The 22,997-nt window shown below is 41.7% G+C and overlaps 1 protein-coding gene across 1 annotated transcript; it reads right to left on the bottom strand.

The window, feature by feature from the left end:
- Window positions 1-4,687: 4,687 nt before the first annotated feature.
- On the bottom strand, window positions 4,688-6,972 carry cxcr4a (chemokine (C-X-C motif) receptor 4a). Its single transcript, XM_072682891.1, has 2 exons — window positions 6,913-6,972; window positions 4,688-5,987 (listed from the first exon to the last, which is right to left on the bottom strand). Exons 1-2 carry the CDS (start codon window positions 6,925-6,927, stop codon window positions 4,890-4,892), a joined length of 1,113 nt encoding a protein of 370 aa, XP_072538992.1. The 5' UTR covers window positions 6,928-6,972; the 3' UTR covers window positions 4,688-4,889.
- Window positions 6,973-22,997: the final 16,025 nt, after the last annotated feature.

Genomic DNA, 22,997 nt, shown 5'->3' with positions numbered 1-22,997 from the left:
ACTTCTTAGTACCTATGCTTTCTGGCTGATGTTTTGATTACTTTTGAATGTTGGTGGTGCTTTCACACTCATGGTAGCATAAGATGGAATCTACAACCCACACAAGTGACTCATAGGTAGTGCAGCTCATCTAGGATGGCACATCAATGCGTGCTGTGGCAAGAAGATTTGCTGTGTCTGTCAGTACACCAGGAGACGTGGCGGAGGTCGTAGGAGGGCAACAACCCAGCAGCAGGACCGCTACCTCCGCCTTTGTGCAAGGAGGAACAGGAGGAGCACTGCCAGAGGCCTGCAAAATGACCTCCAACAGGTCACAAATGTGCATGTGTCTGCACAAACGATTAGAAACCGACTCCATGAGGATGGTATGAGGGCCCGACGTCCACAGATGGGGGTTGTGCTCACAGCCCAACATTGTGCAGGATGCTTGGCATTTGCCAGAGAATACCAGGATTGGCAAATACGCCACCTGCGCCCTGTGCTCTTCACAGATGAAAGCAGGTACACATAGAGCACATGTGACAGATGTGACAGAGTCTGGAGACGTCGTGGAGAGCGATCTGCTGCCTGCAACATCCTTCAGCATGACTGTTTTGGCAGTGGGTCAGTAATGGTGTGGGGTAGCATTTCTTTGGAGGGCCGCACAGCCCTCCATGTGCTCGCCAGAGGTAGCCTGACTGCCATTAGGTACCGAGATGAGATCCTCAGACCCCTTGTGAGACCATATGCTGGTGTGGTTGGCCCTGGGTTCCTCCTAATGCAGGACAATGCTAGACCTCATGTGGCTGGAGTGTGTCAGCAGTTCCTGCAAGATGAAGGCATTGAAGCTATGGACTGGCCCGCCCGTTCCCCAGAACTGAATCCGATTGAGCACATCTGGGACATCATGTCTCGCTCCATCCACCAACGTCACGTTGCACCACAGACTGTCCATGAGTTGGCGGATGCTTTAGTCCAGGTCTGGGAGAAGATCCTCATTAGGAGCATGCCCAGGCGTTGTAGGGAGGTCATAGAGGCAATACACACAATACTGAGCCTCATTTTGACTTGTTTTAAGGACATTAGATCAAAGCTGGATCAGCCTGTAGTGTGTTTTTCCACTTTAATTTTGTGTGTGACTCCAAATCCAGGCCTCCATTGGTTAATAAATTTCCATTGATGATTTTTGTGTGATTTTGTTGTCAGCACATTTAACTTTGTACAGAACAGTTTTCAATGAGAATACTTCATTCATTCAGATCTAGGATGTGTTATTTGAGTGTTCCCTTTATTTTTTTGAGCAGTGTAGTTTGCTGAGAAGGCTTATTAGATTTGTAGATTTTCATCGTTGCACATTTTCGTGACCATGCACATGCAATTTGTGCACTCTGTCAGTCTGTGTTGCCAGTGTTCGTTATCGATGTGTTGACAGTTCAGTATATTGCATCAGTCTTTGCCAGAAGTTAAGCTGATACATCACACGATTGACGCTTTGATGCATTTTAATTAAAGGTATGACTGTAGCCTGAGGGCCTTTACCTGAATTGCCTGTCTGAGTCACAAAGCCTTAGACTGACACGTCATACACACAAAATTCATATTTCCATATCACCTGAATTCATGCACAACAGAAGCAAGATGTGTGTTGATGACTCATTGTGAGTGTAATGGGTACATTACCCAAATCCATGATAGACAAACACTTGGGTGTTCTGTTATGGTGACACCTGGACAAACAAAAAAACTGAATGAGGCCGAGACAGAGAGAGAGAGACTGAGAGACAGAGAGAGAGAGAGAGAGAGAGAGAGAGAGAGAGAGAGAATAACAAGACTGACAGTGCATGACAGCTCCCCATGCATTAGATACTGATAAGATCTGAAGGTGTGAAGTGTGTGTGTGTGTTCACGGTTCATTGGATCTCCCATTCAATCAACATTTTCAGTGATATTCAGTTGTTAGAGCTGCATTCACTTCCAAATACTTAGGGTAAAGCTGTAAAGCTGTTGACTTTTCTCAGTAGATGAAATTAGACCTTTATGCCTCAAATATCTGCAGTAATAAAGGGAATCAGACGACTTTGCATTTGGTTACATTTAGTAATATATCTGTTTTCAAGCACTCTGTGTTCATGTACTAGGCCTATGGTTAGATGGAAAGGGTACATAATATGGGTTTAGGTGGTCATGGACACTGCAGAACTGTATTTACAGTGCCATTGTGCTGCTAGCACATAATAAAACCCCTATTTTGAATAAAGGTGACTTTGAGTTTATATTAATGGGTTATTTTTACCTTTGCATGCGTCATTGCTTTCTTATTTGATTCCTGAGTTTCAACTCATGTTTGGGTTTCCACTTCTCTACCCACCTCTTTTGGAAGTCAATTTGTGCTGCGTATGTGTGTGTGTGTGTGTGTGTTTTGTATGTGTTTATATTTGAGTATTAAAAAGGATCAGCTTTCAGGGAAGGCCCCGTCATCGTGTCACTGCCTTTGCAGGATGAATGTGACAGACATCCGCAGCACACAACAGGTGGCCTGGAGTGAACTGGATTATTGAGCACATGTCACTAAACAGAGTCAAAGTACCCCCCAGAGAAAGGGTGCTTTTTGGTCTACTGGTGCATTGCTCTTTTTATGAACTGCATTATAAGGACAAAAGTATTGGGACACAAGCTCATTCATTGTTTCTTCCAAAATCAAGGGTCTTTAAAAAGAGTGTATCCTGAATGTACTAAATTTCGGAGGTTTGCTGTGAGGATTAGATTGTATTCAGCTCTAATAATATAAGTGAAGTCAACAACAAGACCCCAACATATCCCAAAAAGTATTGGATGGAGTACCATCCATCATTCCAGAGAACCCAGTTCCACTGCTCCACAGCTCATTGCTGGGGGGCTTTATTCCCCTCTAGCCCACACCTGGCATTAGGCATGGTGCCAATAGGTTCATGTTTATCTGCTGCAGAGAGTCCTAGACTTGCTGTGTGTGCAATTTAAAGGAGCTGAATGCATTCTTTAGTAGGAGTGACCACAATTATCAGCAGCTGGATGATAATATGCATACTATAATAACTTAAGGAGGAAGAACACACTGACATACATACAATTACTGCTTATTATAATTATGCTGCTTGTATTTATTCTTGGACCATTTAATGGTGCCATCAAATGAAGTTTAGTTGTTGTTTGATGTATAAATTGTAAGTATTATGTCTTTGTCTTTGTGAAAACTGCTCAGATGCGATTTTACAAGTCTATTTACCACCCTGTTATTTTGCCTCAGAATGTATGGTGGGCTTGTGAATAACCCAATGAGCTGAAGTTTTGCTGAAGTTCTAAGTAGAAATATAATATATATATATATATATATATATATATATATTATAATATATAATATATATATATAATATATATATATATATTATTTTATAATATATAAAATAACTAAGCTTCTACAGCATGGGTGGGCACTGGGGCCGGAGTACAGTACAGTTTACTGATTCCCCTGCTCCTACGTTTTGAAGTTTACCTACTGTTTGTGTGGTGAATTGAACATATTAGAAAATATATAAATCTTAAAAATGTTATTTTATACATTATATGGCAACTAACTGTATTCTGAAAGTTGCAGAACAAATGACATGTTTAAGTGTGTGTCCTCTTGAGCATATTTGCAACAAATTATCATTAAGTTACTATGAATGAAACAACAAAATTCTTAGTATATTATACCAGCGACTGTAATCACAGACACACACTTATGCACACACACACACACACACACACACACACACTGTATGCAGACAGCCTCATGAAACACCACCAAGAGTCTTGTTTAAAATATACAAGCAGTTTATTCTCGAAGGCCTCCAGCTGTATAGCAGCTCATATAGAAGAACGTGGATACGGAGGCCTTTATTACCGGCTCCATCATTCGGCCTGTTTGTTTTCCACAGAATAAATAAGAGCAATGGATGCATAAGTGCAGAAGGCCACCAGTGTACAACAAGTACAGAGTCCACACAGTGTGCAGTGAGTTAAAGGGGAACTCCACCCGCTGTTCAAAAGTTCTGAATAATTCCATGGTGAAAATGGAAACACAGTCATGCAGAGTGATTTGGGGTAAAATGCTCGGTTTAAGGCAAACTTACAGAGTGGTGGTGAATAAAACCAGACATCCAAAGTATTTAAAAGCCTGCTTGAAGAAAGATATTACATGACATGGTGTTGAGGAGACTGTCTTATGTCTGAGACACTGATGTATGAGCTCTGAGAAGGTTTAACCTAACCTAATACTTTGTGAGGCAAAACAGCCCCTAAAACAGTCCCATTATCAACTTTCCATATTTGTACGAATGCTGAATGCATGTAGGGTCACTGGTGGTTCTGGGTAGTGAATAAAATGACTATATTTGTGTTGTAGGCATCATGACCCATGGTTCTATTCACCACTACTATGAAGACATCTGTGCTGATAAGTTTCTCCGCAATGAACCCTTTCACACCATTCTGTATGTCTTTGTTCACATCGCATCCATTGAATTATGCAGAGATTTTGCCTAAACAATAGAACCCCCCTTTTAAAGTTCCCCCCGGTAATACTGAACTAAATATTTACACAGAGGCTGCTGGGTGACCACTCAATGGTCAACAGGCTCAGCCTGCCAGCTTATAAGTCCGTGGCAAACATATTTACAACTGGTTAGAGATGTTTGAGTATGTGTGTGTGTTTGTGTGTGTGTGAACATAGATAGCAAGCCCAAGGCAAGCGTACATTCAGTCCACTGGAGAAGTTTGAGGACCATACAGCAAGTCTCTAAGTATGTACACCAGCAGGTCCATTGAAAGTCCAGTGTATATTTACAATTCATTATAGAAGTCCCAGTCCCATATCTGTGTGTGTGTGTGTGTTAACTGGAGTGAAAGCTGGACGACTCGGACTCTGTGGACGTGGACACACCCCCTTTCTTCTTGGGCAAGATCTTGATGCTGGAGCTTCGCCCGCCGGTGAGCGCGTTGCGCGCGGACCTCTTGAACGTGGCGCCCAGGAAAGCGTAAAGGATGGGGTTGAGGCAGCAGTGGAAGTAGGCGAGCGCCTCCGTGGCGCAGATCCAGCGCTCCAGCGCGCGCTGCCGTTCGCACGTGTGCGCGAGCACGCCCAGCGACACGAGCGCGTCCACGAGGATAGCGGCGCAGTAGGGCATCCAGCAGGCGAAGAAGCACGCCACGAGCGCCACTGTGGTGCGCAGCGCGCGTCTCTTTTGCGCGCCCACGGTGGCGGGCCCGCGCGCCAGGCGCGCCGCCACCACGCAGTAGCAGGCCAGGAGCACGGCGCCGGGCAGCGCGAAACCCACGAGCACGTGTTGCAGGCGGAAGGCGACGGACCACGCGGCCGCCGATTCGGGCGGGTACACACGCGCGCACACGACGCGCGCCTCCTCGCCCTCGACCACGCTCAAGTCCTCTTCGACGGTGGCGAAGGCCAGGTCGGGCGCCGTGAGCAGCGCGGCCGGCAGCCACGCTCCCACGTAGACCACGCGTTCGGCCAGCAGGCGGCGCGCGCTGCGGCTGCTGGTGGCGCGCGCCACGGCCAGGTAGCGGTCCACGCTGATGAAGGCCAGCAGCAGCACGCTGCCGTACAGGTTCACCGTATACACTGCGTGCACGGCCACGCACATGAAGCCGCCGAAGCGCCAGCCGCGCGCCGCGTCCACCGCCCAGAAAGGCAGCGAGAGCACGAAGAGCAGGTCCGCCACGGACAGGTGCAGCCGGTAGCGGTCCGTCATGCTGCGCGCGCCCTTCTGGCAGCCCATCACCAGCAGCACCAGGCCGTTGCCCACCAGGCCCAGCGCGAAGATCAGCCCATAGACGGCGGGCAGGACTCGCGCTTGCAGCTCGTGGCTGAGCGCGCGGTCACACGGCACGTCAAAGTCTGCGCCCAGGTCGCCCGAGCCGGACTCCGCCTCTGAGGAGTTGTCCAGAAAGAAGCTGTCGTCGAAGACGATGTGCTGTGAGACGAGAGGCGAAAACAAGGCTGTGAGCATCACTGTAAACATCATCACAACGGGCTGTAACACAGGCCCAATAGCAGCCTTCTCTCTTCTCCTATTGGCCAGGCTAGATTCTGACTGTGTTTGATGCTATTTACCTAAAGGTTCTATAAAGGTTCTATACAGAACCATATGCAAGAAGATCTCCTTTCGCCTTTACTCAAATAGTTCCCAAATAGTTCCATATAGTGCTGAAAAGTGGGTTCTCTGATTTCTTACAATAGTAGAACCCTTATTAGGGTTCCTTTGTAGCCTCCAGTAAGCAAAAATGGTTCTATATAATACTGAAAAGATGTTCTTTGACATTTAATAACTTTCCGATGCAATAAAGAACCACTTTGAAAGGTTCTTTAAAGATCTACCATTTCCCCCCTGCATTTTTGCATTCTCATGGTTCTTTGAAGTGTCATGGTTCAACACATTGTCACTGTCTATACTAAAGAACCCTGAAGAACCCATTGTATGGGTGTGTTTAGGTAGAAGATGCACACATTTATAAAGAACAGCACTGAGAACTATAACAGCTACTGTAATAATATACCTGAACAACTCATCTGAACACATTACAAGTCCGTGGTCCATCAGACCCAGCTTAGACCATCAGCTAATTGAAGGCACGTAAGCTTCCAGTTTCACCTCTTACTGCTAATCACACACCCTCTCTCTTATAGAAGTGATATTAGTGTAAAACTGAATCTATATAATACACAAGACAGTCTAACAGCTAGCTTAAATCTACATTCATTTAACAACACTGATCTTTGTGGGCATCTGGACTGCAGTGGTTATTCTAGACTGACTAATAAGAGAATAAGAGAACCCCCCTGTGAGACCCTCCTGTATCAGCCTCCCTGGCAGGCACATGGTGCAGAGTGGGACTTACTTCGTAATAAGACATGATGAATGAAACTCCAGCTCAGTCTCAGTTCCTCCAGTAAGTTCTCGCTGCTTAACTGAGCTGCAGCAGCTCAGTTAAATAAACCACGCTGGTTAAAGGCCCCGCCCACTACACACGCACCGACCCAACGTCACCTCGAACGACCCCGCCCACCGGCCTGAAAGCAACAAAGCAGATCAGCAGCGCTGTTACCGAAAACACTGCTTTCCTGTTTTCCAGACAGATGTTTGCTGTAGCCAGACCGTGTGAAATCATGGAATCATGAAAAATCATATAACAACATACAGACATACCAAAATCTATCAGTCTGTCTGTCTGTCTGTCTGTCTATCTATCTATTTATCTGTCTTGAATTTGTCTGGTGTAGTTATCTACCTGTTCTTTATCACACACACACATTTATCACACACACACACACACACACACATATATATATATATATATACGAGATAAAAAAGAGAGGGAGAGAGAGAGAGGAAAAGAGAGAGACAGAGAGAGAGGAAGAGAGAGAGAGAGAGAGAGAGAGAGAGAGAGAGAGAGAAAGATAGAGAGAGAGAGAGAGAGAAAGATAGAGAGAGAGAGAGAGAGAGAGAGAGAGAGAGGAAAAGAGAGAGAGAGAGAGAGGAAAAGAGAGAAAGAGAGAGAGGAAGAGAGAGAGATAGAGAGGAAAAGAGAGAGAGAGAGGAAGAGAGAGAGAGAGAGAGGAAAAGAGAGAGAGAGGAAGAGAGAGATATAGAGGAAAAGAGAGAGAGAGAGAGGAAGAGAGAGAAAGAGAGAGAGATAGAGAGGAAAAGAGAGAGAGAGAGGAAGAGAGAGAGAGAGAGGAAGAGAGAGATATAGAGGAAAAGAGAGAGAGAGGAAAAGAGAGAGAGGAAGATAGAGAGAGAGAGAGGAAAAGAGAGAGAGAGAGAGAGGAAGAGAGAGAGAGAGGGGAAGAGAGAGAGAGAGGAAAAGAGAGAGAGAGAGAAAGAGAGAGAGAGGAAGAGAGAGAGAGAGAGAGAGAGAGAGGAAGAGAGAGAGAGAGAGAGAGAGAGAGAGAGAGAGAGACAGAATGACAGAATGACAGATAGGTAGCCAACCACCAACCTTTTTCCAGATGTGTTGTTTAGGTCAGACTCTGAGTGTTTGAAGCCAGTGTGCTGTCATTTGAGCTGCACTCTAGAAAACTGCTGCCAACTATTATTACTATTATTATTATTATTATTATTATTATTGTTATTATTACTATTATTATTATTATTATTATTATTATTATTACAGTACTTGGTGTGGTTACAAAACTGTAGTTATAATACTGTAAAAATAAAAATAAAGGTAAAGTCACCGTTTGGGAGCTAGGCTATCGTACTCCAGGATGTACGTCACTGCAGCTCTTTCACGTCTCAGCGTGTTTGCTGAGCAGTGTGTGGCACTGTGCAGATGTCTGTCTGTCCATCTGCTGTGTGTGTTTATGGTAATGGTAAATGCCCACGTTCCCGCGCTCATGCCCTTTTGGAGAGAGCGCGCGCGAGAGAGAGACGGAGCAAACACACGCCAACGAGTTCCTCTCACGAATGTGTAGATGAAGAGATTGGAGGTTACAGCATCCATACAGAAGGCGTGAAATGCTTTATCTGCAGTATTTCTGTGTGTGTGTGTGTGTGTGTGTGTGTGTGTGTGAGTGAGTGTTCGTGTATTTAGCTCTGTGTGGGGATCAGATGGAAAGCATGAACATTCTGACGTTGTGGGGACGTGTGGTTTATGTCTGTGTGGAATTCATGTGAACATTAATAAGAAGAATAAACATTTGAACATCAGGAGCATGTAGATAACCTGCTTATTCCAAATATCGTCACCATCAAGCAAACACTTCATATTTCAGGAGGACGGATACATTTTCTTTACTGTCAATGAAAGTCAGTGTAAAAATTGAGCATTTCTATTGGTCCGTTCATGCAATTTGGACACAAGGTAAATAACTATAACTAATAGATCATTCTAATTTCTGATGTTTTTTTCATGTATTTTTATATCATGTATTTAGCTTATTCTTTATTGAACATTAATATTAACTATCTATCTTTTTTTATATATATAAGTTTAGCCTACATATTTAGTTTGGGCCACCTTCACTGAATACTAACAGCATTTAGCTAATTAGCTATTTACATGGGTAATCACATTAGATATAAAATTAAGTAAGATTAGAGCAATTTACAGGCATAGCTACAATTCAATGGAAACGCACCACGAAGACTGGAGCAGGCTTCAGACATGTGTCTGTCTGTGTAAGAGAGAGACGGAGATAAAGATTATCTCCGATTGTCTTCAGTGAAAATGAGGCAAATGAGATTAGACGTGCCCTCTGCCATAGAAATAGTGCCATTGAAAAGATGGAAAATTGGCAGTGCAGCATCAATTCCTCACTATCACCACTATCACACACACACACTGTATGATAATCCCTCAGGTTGTGTGTGTATAAGTGTGTGTGTAAATGGGGACTGGGCTTTATCATGCTAAGACCTTTCTGGGAGGTGCTAATGTGTGAAGCTGGAGATAGGATCACACACACACAGACACACTCAGACCCACATTAGCTGATTGATTACTCACTGTCTATAATTACAGCTCCAGAGTCTACAAACTCTACAAAAATAGCCATTATTGAGAGTAACATGTAAAGTGGAAGTCCATCAGCTTTTCAGAATTTCTTCAAAATTCAGTGGTTGAAAAGTAAAGAAAGTCATTCAGAGTGGTTTGCTGTGAAGTGGTTCATTGAAGATATCTTACAGATTCAGGTTTACAGTGGTGGTGAATAGAACCATGAGTCTCAATTTATTGGCCTAGACGTTTTAGAATGTTTTTTGCAATATGAATGAGGGTAAAATGGTGAAAACATCTGAACATCTTTTTTTGGTGGACAGCTTTACCTTACAGCACCCTGCATGGATCTTTCCACCATGAATTAGTTACACAAATACATTTTCTGCTCTCAAAACGTATCTTTTAAAGGTATTCAACTTTTCAGACGTCTGGTTTCATTCTCACCACTGTGACAACTCCTGTTTACAAATTTTAATTATGAAAAAAATGAACATTTAGGAATCCCCTCTGTGTGTGTGTGTGCTGCTGTTTGAGCCCTTGAATGAGGAAAGCACCTACACTGACAGTTTCATCGGCTTCATTTGGTACATTCACCTCCTAACCTGAGAGCATGGCTGCACCAGATGCTGAAGGGAATGTGAGGACAGGTCATTCATCTTAAGGACAAAGTGTGTGTGTGTGTGTGTGCGCGTGCACTCCTCTGGGGGGAAACATGAGTTTTCACCTACTGCCTTGGCAACAGAGGTTGTCACAGAAATCTCCCTCTCAAGATGTCAAGGTGATAAGGTCACTGGGTTTGTGTGTGTGTGTGTGTGTGTGTGTGTGTTTATGTGCGTGTGTGTGAGAGACCTCTTACCAATGTCTTGCTACTCCTGACTCAATTCCATCTTCCACAACCCATTTAATTATTGCAATTCAGCTCTTAGAATTGACTCAGTACATCATGAAATCTTTCAATTCTCCACCACTCAATTAAATTGATTATTTCTCTATTATTATGACTCAAAATTATATTCAATAAATAAATAAAATATACTGAACACAAATGAGACTTGAGAAACTATTTAGGCATAATCTATCATTTGTACACATTTTGTAATAATAACATGAATATCATTATGTTTTATTATATAGAGATATTAAAATTCTGAAATTGGTGTGGTTTCAAACTACCCTTAGATACAGTATGAATGTAAGAATACAGTATCACAGCATATTGTATTGCATCATTTTGGGATGTAAGGATTATTTAGTTGTAGTGGTTTACTATGCCAGTCTTGATGCAATTTTGAAATTTTGACTGAAAATGTGCCTTAGGTTAATGTTAATGTTTCATGTTGCAGTATATTAAAATTATTCAGTATTAGAAAAGGAAAATATTTGAAGCAAAAGCTGTGATTTATAGTGCCCCAATTTCAGAGGGGTCACTGGAGATTTATGGAGCTACTTAGGGGGGATAAGCCTTTACTAGGGGGCTCTATGGGCACACCCCTCCCAAAGGATACATGAATAAAGGCCCCATAATGTCTGTCTGTCCAGTTGTTTTTAGAGTATAAACAGGTAAAATAAAAAAAGAAATTGGCAGTGTGGCTATTTGGTGAAGCTGACACCCCGAAGACTTGCCTCTTCACATGATTATGTTTATCTCTGTAAGCTTTTAGCCAACATCCTGTCACAGCTTCAGCAGTTACAGAATGTCTTCCAATCTCTAATCTTTAAAAGCAGCCATGGCGGCACTGGATTAGAGCGGCAGTAGCTAAAGTAGCCCTCTTAACACTGGCTAGCGATGCCCCTGCTCAATCAAACATACTAGCCACAAGCTAACAAGCTAGCCAGGAGACATTATACAGTGTACATATACATTACATATGTACATTGAATTGTTATGTCCCAAGTATCATTGTATATTGGCTAGCATATTAGCTTGTGGCTAGATTAAATGCAAATGTATACAGTGCTAAACCACATTATGCATTATGTGGAGGAACCAACAATGGTAAAGGGTGCTTTGCCTCTACCACCACTGTGTGATCAACCAATGTTTTTTCTACTTAACCACTGTGGGCATGGAAATCTGCGTTGGATTCATTTATTGACCTTTGTATAAACCACACCAGCTAAATGACAGAGCAATCAGGTCAGATTTCAAAATGACAGCAGTGTGGGGGGGATTCACAATATGTTTTTCTAAATAAACACCTCCTCTGCAGTTTGTAGCCTGTTTGTATGAGTGTGTTTAGCTGTCTATGTGTGTAGGCAGATAAAAGGCGAGCAGAATCAAACAGCCACTGCTCGGGCCTCTTGTGCTTTTACAGATACAAACTATACAGTGAGAGAAAGAGAGAGGGCTAGATGTTCAAGATTTATTCAAGTTGCATATTGAAACTTGTATACTGTTGCAACAATTATAGACATATATCACAACACATTAATGTGATGTAATGTGAAGTCTACTGATTTTTCTAATATTTTACAATGGAAAGGTTAAAGCTGCCCTAAAATGGAAAACTTTATAGCAGAGTCATTGTTGAATAATGAGAGTTTGGTACATTTGGAAGTGACAAACCGTGAACCTCAAACATTGTGTCTGCAGTATAGCCAAAACAGAGCCAAAACTGGCCAATTCTAAAAATCCCCAAAACTGTTATGTAACAGTCTTGAATCGTGGACACCCAGCCCACTAGTGAAAGACCTCAAAGCTATAGTTAAGCTGCGCCATGGTGAAACGCAACGGGCATTTATGCTGAATACAGTGTTTTTGTTACTTAGTTTACTGAGACAGTCTTTACCATGATTGTGCTTTAGTAACACTGGAGAGCAGCTCATCACCATCAGAGTCAGACATTGCTAGATGATTGAAAACGGGTTGCTACACGAACCAGGCCTCCTGGCCGCGGCTTTGCCTGAAGCCTAATCTGGAGAAGGGGGTGTCAAAAACAGGATGCAAGGACACGAGCGGGTATTTATGATAAAGCTAACCCTAGCTGACTAGGTTTATTCTTTATTTAGCTAGCAAACCGCACACCTTGTCAACAGAATATCAACACTATTTAGTAAGACCCGGGATGTATTACCGAAAATAATGACAGTGTTCATGTTACAATGCTAAAAACAGTGCTATGCTATGCTATGCTATGTGGCGGTGTCTCGTTGTAAGCCAAGCAATCAAAGCAGAGCTCATCAAATTATTCATGATCCAACAACAAAAGAAAAAACAGGCCAAAACATAGGATTTTAATTTGGCATTTAAAACCACATTTGGAGTTTTTTCGACCCAAGAACAGACCATCCACCAAGAAGGTAACAAAGATTATCCCATCTTAGCCCAACCAACAGGTGCTCTATTGGGGCACAGGTGACATAGATGTTTTTTTTAATGACTATTATGGAGGAATGTGTCACAACAATGCATGGCACCCACAGACTATTGTCAGACTATTGACTATTGAGTGCCCATGCTAACCCCTGTCCACCATTGACAGGGAACACCTACATTGGGCATGTAAGCATCTGAACTGGACATTCAAGCAAAGGAAGACGGTTGCCTGGTCAGATGAGCCATGTTGTCGTTTACATCATGTGGACGGCCTGGGACATGTGTATCACCTGTGGGAGATGCTGGAAGTCCAATCCCCGGCTGTTCCACCTCAGAACTCTTGTAGGTCTAGAGTAAGCTGAGTGAGCAGTTTTAGTGGCATGTGGAGTACCACCAGCATATAAGGCAGGTGGACACAATGTTTTTGGCTCTTGACTAATTGTCTGCAGGGAATGTACACTGGAACACCATACCAACCTATTATTACTTGAGTTGAATAGATCTGTGTTCCCAGTCTGTTTCTCCTTTCTCCTAACATCCAATCTGTGGTTTTCATTCCTTTGCAATGATTTACTCTAAGAGATCTCCACCAGGGCCTGCATTCCCAAACCATCACCAGACTAGGGGCGCTGATCTAGAAGCATCTCACGACTGTATTGTGGGTTCAGTTCCAACAAGTTGAATCACCACTTGAATTAATAGGTCTTGACAAGTTAATGGATTTTACACCCCTGTTGTGATTTATACTCCATGAAGATGTAAAACATGTCATGCATTTCATTCCTGGATGTTCCCCACAGGCGTCATATGTGTGTGTACGTGTGTCCGTGTGTGTTTTGCATACAGTTTTCTGTACTTTCTGCTTCAGTTGGAACGCTATACGGAGGGTGCTTTTGAAAGAATGACTAACCTCCAGCTTTTGGGCCTCTGGGAGGTCTTCAGGGCTCTCAAAACACATACACACACACACTGAGGGTTCCCTCCCACCTTACTATATAAGAACACACACCGGCCCTTAGGACAGGGCAGAGGGGCTGTGATAAGAATACAATAGGTGTGATGGGAGCAGATAAGGACGACAGGCTGAAAGCAAGGCCACTAGACCATCTGTGTGTGTGTGTGTGTGTGTTTTTACCTATCCTCTTATTGTCTTCTGTACATCACCTCAGTGTTAACAAAAAGCTCAATAATTAAAAGATTAAAGCATCATGTCTCTGTTCCTGTATGTTTTTTTTTTACTTCCAATAGCTTTTATTAATAAAAGAAATGGAAGTGATGTGACAAGTCAACTGGAAGGTTCTGCTTGGGGGCTGCGTTGGAAACACTTAGTAATCTGTTTTACCCTTCCTAGCAGCCTCGACACAGTGGGCAACTTGAGCACTCACTAAGAGGCCAGGTTTAACGTGTGGGCATAGCATTTCACATGTAGGAACTTCCGCAGCAGTTCAGCAGCAACTGTTGCCATGTTAATGTGTAAACAGAAACTAAAAGCACATCTTTCTTAGTGATCTGTCGTTCCTCTGCTACAGTCTCAGCCATTTTCTGCACCCGTGTGGCTCTCATTCGCTGCTCTTGGTTGGGCACATAAGACGCAACTGTCACTAGCGGTGATAAAATGCTCAGTTACAGTGATGTAAGATTCTGTGGTAAAGGACAACCACACGTCACGTTACAGCTGTCCTACCCGTTTTCTTCAGTAATTCCACAATTTTGGTTTTGGTCTTGTTGTAGAGTGTGGGGAACGCTGTGTCGGAACAATTTATTCGAGATGGGACGCTGCTGTATCTCGGCTTTAAAGTGTACAACATAGAGTAAAAGCCCTGGTTCTCAACAGCTGAATAAGGATGCAAATCCTTGGCAAGAAAAGCTGTGATAGAGTTTGGAATTCATATCACCTTTTTCAAGTTGAATGGAAGCTTTGACATTGCTTTCTTGATTGTTAACAATAGCCAATATGTTTCCATATGGTAGCTTTTAATGCAGAGGGGCGCAATTTTTGATTTGATTGATTCACAATCAAACAATATATATATGTATCAGAAAATTGTGACACAATAATAAGAACAACTGCCAGGTTCAAAATATATTGTAAAAAATGAGAAAGGCTTTTCTTTGTTTCTTTTGTGTGACATCAATCCTCTGGGCACATCTCCAAAAAGATTTTTCTTTCAGCTTTTTACAAATAAATTGGCATTATATGCACTTGTTGAACATTTCATGCCTCTCTGTGTGTGTGTGTGTCTGTTTGGGTCGGGGTCTATTTGCATAGCCAGAAGGGGGGTGTTTTTGGCATTGCAGTGGTGCCTTGAAGTCTGTGTGAGGGCCACTAAAGTTGTGGCCTCAGGGCGAGTGAGAAACAAATCACTGCCTTGCCACCCCATTAAAGACCCACAGAGGGGAGGAGACGCTAAAGGTGGAGAGGAAGAGAAAAGAGGGAATGGAGAGACACCTGTTTGTGCAGACTCTCTCACCCTCCTGGCTTTTATTCTTTCGAGGGTGTTCTTTCTCTCTACCTTTGGCTCATCGTGACCTTTGTTGTAAAGCTATTATGCCTGCCATGGGCAGTGAGAGAGAGAGAGAGAGAGAGAGAGAGTGAGAGAAACTGAAGGATATTTACTGCTGTTTGCTTTTCATCCAGTTCAATGTAATGCTATGATAGGTTTGGGGTTAATGGGGATTCTGAAGTTTGAATCAAATTTCCTGAATTTGACTCTTTTCTCAAATTTAGACGATCAGCCAAGATAGTTTTTTTTCATGTTTGCTAGTAGAGGAAGTTCCCAATTACTCAAACTGCACTGACTTGCTCTAAGCGATCTACATTGCTATACTGCTTGCGTTCACAAGCATTCACAAACTGCTCAGAAACGTCCTGCTAGCACTGATTCTAAGCTAACATATGTACTTTTAGCATACATTTTTCCTGTAGCATACATTTAGCCTTTTCTCCATTTAGATAAATAAAAAAGGTCATACCGTGTTATAAACCACACAAGCAAGTCTAAGTGAAATTTAAGAGCATTTGAGAGAATCTGTGGTAAAAAAAAAAAAAAAAACCTCTGGAAAAATTCCAGAACTTGAAGTAAAAGTCAACTAAAATGCAGGTCCCAAACATATTGTAGCTAAACCATGACCTGAAATACATTTGACCATTTGATTTATGTATGTATTGTGTTGTTATGTGTATAACATAAGTTTGAAAGTGCTGCTAAGTCTGCTAAGTGGACAAATGGCTAGTTGGCCAATAATGTTATTGGATACAAATATATTCTAGTGAATCACTGTGTGTGTGTGTGTGTGTGTATGTGTGTGTGATTGTGAGTATGTGGACTTTTCCTTCTGCCTTTGTCCTGGCAGACCCTTGCTGAAATGTGACCCATTTTGGGAGAATGGTGCTGGGATGTGTGGCAGCTCCATAGAGGGATTAGGAGGCCTGATCTCTGAGCTGATATGGAATCACCTTCCTCTTCGCTTCCACATCCTCTGAGCAGCACTCACTATTGGTGGACTTGTAAGGGAGTATTAAGTGACCAGCGCTGACTCAACACCTCAGCTTACATACCCAACACCTATAATGCTCTTCAGAAGCACCGAAGACATGAAAATCTGATTGTATTGTAGATACACATGTGAAATGAGCATAATTCACTCAGGACGGCCCTCTCTCACTCTCCTTATCACTTGGCACTAATGGTAGTTGGCACCAATAGTCTGTTGGCTATGCTACAAAGTTGTCAGTTAGTGTTCTCCTCTCGTTTGAAGATGTTGTTTTAGAGGTAGTTCAAATAGATGAGGCCTTATGTGTTTGGAGGAGGCATAAATGCTAGCCACCCCACTCCCAGTGCTGGTGGCGTAGGGAGTGCTCTTGCTAACAGGTCAGAGCTGTCAGTAACCAAATTGGAAAGATAATTGGTAAAAAAAAGACCTTCAAAGCCAAACTATTGACAGACCAGTCTGGACAGTATGGCAAATATGACAAACATTACTAAACATTTAAACTGCAGTGGGTGTGTGAGACACATCCACTCATTCTCATGGTTCACACATTATCAAAGGAAAGACCTGACTCATTTTGGATCGTGTTCTGGCCGTTAAAGAGTTGCTCCTCCTTCGTCTGAAGACATATCGACTGACAGCCACTCCTATGGTGAGTGATAGTGAAAGGGCCCCTCCTCATTCAGAACAGACACAGTTTCTATTACTTATCTCAACCGTGTGAGCCCTGTCTGCACTACTCTCCAATCATACTGTGTAGCCTAATGTCTGGTATAGACTAATGTTGTTGCTGCAGGGAAATTACAATGAATATTCAGATTACTAGATATATGTATATTGTGTTTACAGTTACTTGTCAGTGGCCCCCTTTCTACACCATCCTTCAATATAAAGTGACCACCAAGGAACCACCAGATCAGATATTATTTGGGTTGTGGACCATTCCCAGCACAGTACCTGAAAAGCCTTCAGTTCTGAACTTCAAATAGAATATCTGCTTCACTGGTTGTTAGTTGAACTATTGATGGATCTGATTCACCTATTCAGAACTGGAAAGGGTTCTGAAGACTTAGCAAACCAAACTAAACAGAGCATCTTAGCAGACCACTAGATTTCTACTATCATATTTGGCACCATATCCACGCAAGTAACAGGCCAGTAAGCAAGACTGTGTATATACCCGACTCCATCACTGGTACAGAACAGCTCTTTTTTGTTTGTTTATTGGGTGATTTTGCACAATGCAATGTCGGGACAGTCTCATTACAATCCAACTAGTGATTATTCTCCCCACGACCACATGTACAATATCACATCCCAATGCTAGCTGTGTTTGTAGAATTGTATGGGAATAGGAAGTTCCTAGAATAGGAAGAGATGCATACATGGTACTCTACTGACTATTGTTATAGAGCCAGGCCTTTGTCCCAGGCCCAGAGCAAGAGGTCTGCATTAAACTTTGAAGTAAGAACAGCCCCAGTGTGATTCAGAACACTACTCACTCTGGTCTTTGAAGAATGTGGGTTGACCAGCTCAGACCGAAATTAGGTGACCCCAAAGAGTGCATTGATTTCAGGCCAAGCACAGATTTCAAAATTCAACCAAGCCCACAGCAGCCCTCATAAAAACAATAATTAGAGCATTTCGGAGGGTTTAGCATGAGGCTGCAGTGGTACAGTCGCAACGTGCATTGAGTCTGTATACACAAACCTGAAATCCCTAAATGGTGTGCTGAAGAAATGAGATTAAATATGAGATACCTCCAGGTTCTGCTACCTTTGTCTTGCCGTCTTCTAATCTGTTAGTGTACCTCTGAAACAAAAGCACAAGTCGAGCATTTGTGATGTCATGGAAATGTCCCCACGAATGGGTTGGAGTTACAGAATGCACTTTGCGTCTTTCTCAAGAGAACCGCCCTGAAAGGGTTTTATCAGGGGTTTCCAAGCTGGACTTTCTTTAGATAATACTGAAGAACTTTCAAATTAATCTGCGAGGGTAAAATACCAAAGCTGTACATCAGCAGCAGGGTGTGAGAAACCCTCACAAGTGCACACGTGCAGATGCACATAGGCAGGCCAGCAGACTCAGACACCCAAAACCACAGAAAAAGCGCGAGATAGATGTTTTTTTTTTTTCGGGGTTCTGCTTAAACGTGTCCCCACCCATCAAACCCACAGTCTGTGCCAGACTTGATTGAACCAAAGCCTGAAAGATCTTGGTGCGTTAGCCTGCCAGCTTTGTGTCTGAGCATGTTTAACATACTGTCACCTCAAATCTACAGTCAGTTTGCCCTTCACCCTTCACTCTGAATCAAGGTAGTCAGCCAAGACATTTTCTTGTGCCTGAAATTAGCTTTTTTTTAGTTTGGCATTGAAGCTATGAGGCTATGTAGTTAATAAGTACTGGAGGCCAATTCTTAGCAAAGGTTTTGTTTGCCATCCCTTAAATATATCTACTATTTTTGAATGTTTCTAACAATGAATGCTGAGCTGATATAGATTATAGATGGATTTCTCTCATTCCTTCTCTGAGGATGTTTAGCTAACCCTGCTGTGTGGAAGCTGTTCATTCTATTAGAGTTGTTTACTTGCTTCAAAATGGAGCTAGATGGTGATTCAAAGATTATCGGTGTGAGTCCTATGACTTAAACACACAATTCAACACACAAACAAAAAACAGAATCAGTCTTCAGTGTGAATCTTGGAAACTGTCCAAATCTGTCCAGATGAACAGATACGGGTACGAGAGGAGGCTATAACCTACTGTGAGCTGTTTAAGAACACATAAAATGCTTTACCATTTTACCCCCATGTTAGGCTGTTCCCCATTCTCCTCTACTTAATAACCCCAAGTGTGTAATGATTTAGATGTGGAGGCCTCAATTCCAAATCAGCTACATTAGCCTCAAAGCTCCTGTGCAGAACTTAAGAAGCAAACATTGGACACCAGAACCGATTATGTCTGACTGACTATGGATTTGGAAACCTTCAGCATGTGGAGGGGAAGATGGATTCAATCAAGCCTGGCTAGCTCTAATGGTTGTTTTTACTAGCTTCACGTAGTTTACTTGCTTCAATGACTCAAACATCTCAAACAACATTCAGTGTGAATCTTGAAAGCGATCTGTCAATCTCTCCAAATTCAGAGATGGTATTGTTATGAGGGGAGATAATAACCTACTTTGAGCTGTTGGTTTAACATTTTACCCCCCCTCCCCTCTCAAGTTAGGCTGTTCCCCAATTGCCCCTACTTAACAACCAATGTGTGCTTTAGCCTCCATTCCAAATGAGCTATGTTACCCTCAAAGCTCCTGCTTAGAACGGAAGAAGCAAATATTGGCCACCAGACATGATCTTGGCTGACTGACTGTGGATTTCTTTTGGCAGAATATCACAACCGCTCCTTGCCAGAGTAACTGAGTGAATCAAGCTTTATTTGAAAGCAAATACAGAAGTAAGCAGTATTCAGACTGCTGGCCTGAAAGCTGAAGATACTGAAGGTAGGGTTGTGTGGTTGGAGGTTAGGACACATGGGGTGTGGTTGTGACTTGGGGTGTGTGTATGTGTGTGGGTTGCTAGTGAGTGTACATGATTTTCAATGCACTTTCTCTTTGGTGACTGCGTGTGACAGCCGTCTGAGTGAAACCACTACGCTTCCTGATTTCTGAAGCATGTTTGGTGCCTGCTGCCTCCTCTGCCACACAATTCAGCTATTTCTGTACCAGTGTTTTTTTTTCTTCCTTACCTCAGAACTTCGTATACTGTCGTATTCTCATCTGCATGATTAATTGAGCTTCAGAAGAATGCAGCTATTGAAACTATTGATAGATAAATAGAATGTCATTAGGTCGATAGAAGTGAAGAATAAATAAAGTGCATTTCAGATTTTCTTGCATTTCACTTTCATCAGCATTCAGAGAAGAGATCATTGCCTTCACAAACAAGGGATACACAAACAAGGGTTCCTGGAGATACAGCTGAAAGCAGGTCTCAATGCCCGTAGGCCACTACTGTCCCAAACGCACAAGAAATGTCGGATACATTCTACTCAAAACCATACAAATAAGCCACAGAGGTTTTGGGATTCAATTCTTGGAACATCTCGGGCCTATGGATGAGCGGTATGTCTGGAGAAGGAGGAAAAAGGCATACGCTAAAGAAAAAGCACACCCCGCCTACAGTGAAGGGGCTGCTTTGCTTCCTCTGGCACTGAAAAGTGGATTCAATCAAGTATCAGGAAATCCTAGAAAAAAAAACGTCATGCCTTCTGTGAGGAAGCTGAAGCTTGGGCATCACTGGACCTTTCAAGAGGCCAGTTATCTCAAGCATACCTCAGAGTGGCAATGAGGAAAGGGCTAAGATTCCTCAGCAACACTGCCAGAAGCTTGTGCAAACAGCAAAAGGGGGCTCTACTAAGTACTAGATGCTTGCCGTGAGGGGGTTGAAATATTCTGAGACTGCAGTCATCATAAAAAGTGTCATTTTTGTGTTGAATTTGGATAAAGCACTTGTTATACTAGTGTCCTCAGCTTTTTTCAGTGTTTTCAGCTATATATATATATATATATATATATATATATATATAGAGAGAGAGAGAGAGAGAGAGAGATAGCAGCTTTTAATACAATGGTATACATATAAAATGTATGTTAAAAAGTATGTATATATATATATATATATATATATATATATATATATATATATATATATATATATATATCCCACAATGGTTTCAAATCTATACGATCTCAAAACTATGATTACATTCCAGTCTTTTAACCCCACATGTTCTCGCTGTGCTTTATGTGATGGTGCTGCCACCTAGCGGAAAGAAGACTAAATTACCCTTTAAACTCTCATAACAGTGCTGTCGCAGAACATCTGCTTTCTGACAAATGACAAGCAGACATTTCCCAACCTCTCAAAGGTACCTACATCTTTCCCACCTGATTTTTGTAAAGCTAATCATTATCCAATCCTATTTAAACTATTGACGGATCTCTCACACTACATGACTGAATGAAGCTCAAATCGTTAATTCAGAGCAGGCAGAATATATATATATATATATATATATATATATATATATATATATATATATATATATATATATATATATATATAAAAAACAAACTAACAAAACAAATCTAACAAAAAAGGAAAAGGTAAGACATATTTGTTTACCTTGTAACACTATTCTAAACACAAAAAGCTGCACCTTTCTTTAGATTTATTTTTATTTATTATATATATTTTCATTTATTTCTTTTAACTATTGTTAACATAATGCATTAAATACAGTCTATTGGAAACAATATAAATAATAATCATAATAATAAATAACACATAAATTAATAGTATGCATACTGTTGATACAATACATACATGGTTATAAAATATGTATTTAATAGAGGCTATCATACAGTCATGTGAAAAAGCTAAGACACTCAAAACCATTGGGAGATGGAGATAATATACTTAAACACATACAGTACAACTAAAGAAATGTCAATTCATTTGTAAAATGGAATTAATAAAAAATACATTAAGAAATGATTAGGAAACCCTCACATTTTTTACTACTTCAGATGTCTAGAATTAGAACCATCAGCTCATCAGCTGCAGATGATTAGGATGTCATTAGGGAGGATTCTGGAGGAGCCCGTCTTATTTGAACTGCACACATTTAGTTTGGTTTGACTGGTAAAGTCACGGTGTGATCCGCTTTCTGAGGCTGTTCCGCTGTCCGCTAAATCATTTATAAGTGCACCCACTGCCAACCAGGCCAGGTCAGGCCATCCTAGCAAGCTCAGTCCATCAGCAGACCACACAGTGCTCACAAAGTCTCCAACAATCCTAAAATGTCATTATGGGATCTACAGGTAGCTCTTGCCACAGCATCAGCCGTCAGAAAGAGACCACACATGTTTGATTGTCATGGGAGATGTGCAAGGAGGAAACCATTGCAGTCAGAAAAACCCATCAGAGCTAACTATATTCTTCCTGAGATCACCCATGTCAGCTGTGAGGCATGGAGGTGGAAATGTCATGGTTTGGGGTGGCTTTAGTGCAGTAGGAGAGACACTTTAACATAGAAACCACTAACATTCTTTATTGTATCAGAAGGAGCTTGAGGTAAATGAGAAAATGAGAGACTATCTGACTAAAAACTACAGCTGAAAGAATTCTGCATGGAGGAGTGGGAAAGGCTTTCTCATTTGATGTCAGAGACTGGCAGATCATTATAGCGAACGTCTAACTGAAGTTATTCAGGTATTGAGGGGGGTGGGGTGGTATTTACTATTAGGGTATAAGGTGTCCTAACTTGCACTTCTATATTAATTACATTTTACAAATGCTTTTTTAAAGATAGTAATATTTTTAAAGATATTTTTTAAAGATACTAATATTTTAAAGATATTTTTGAAAGATATTAATTACATTGTACAAATGCTTTTTAAAAGATATTAATATTTTTAAAGATATTTTTTTAAAGATATTAATATTTTAAAGATATTTTTTTAAAGATATTAATTCCATTGTACAGATGCTTTTTTTAAAGATATTTCTTCGGTTGTATGTGTTTAGTTAAATCAGCTTTATATCACCTCTATCTCTTAATATTGCTTAAATGAAGATCAAAGGTCCATAAGTTTAAATAAACCTATATTTTTAAA

Source organism: Salminus brasiliensis, chromosome 7 (genome assembly GCF_030463535.1).
Source record: "Salminus brasiliensis chromosome 7, fSalBra1.hap2, whole genome shotgun sequence".
Taxonomy (NCBI): domain Eukaryota; kingdom Metazoa; phylum Chordata; class Actinopteri; order Characiformes; family Bryconidae; genus Salminus; species Salminus brasiliensis.
Note: the sequence above shows the minus strand (reverse complement) of the source record. Positions and strands in the feature narration are given on the sequence as shown.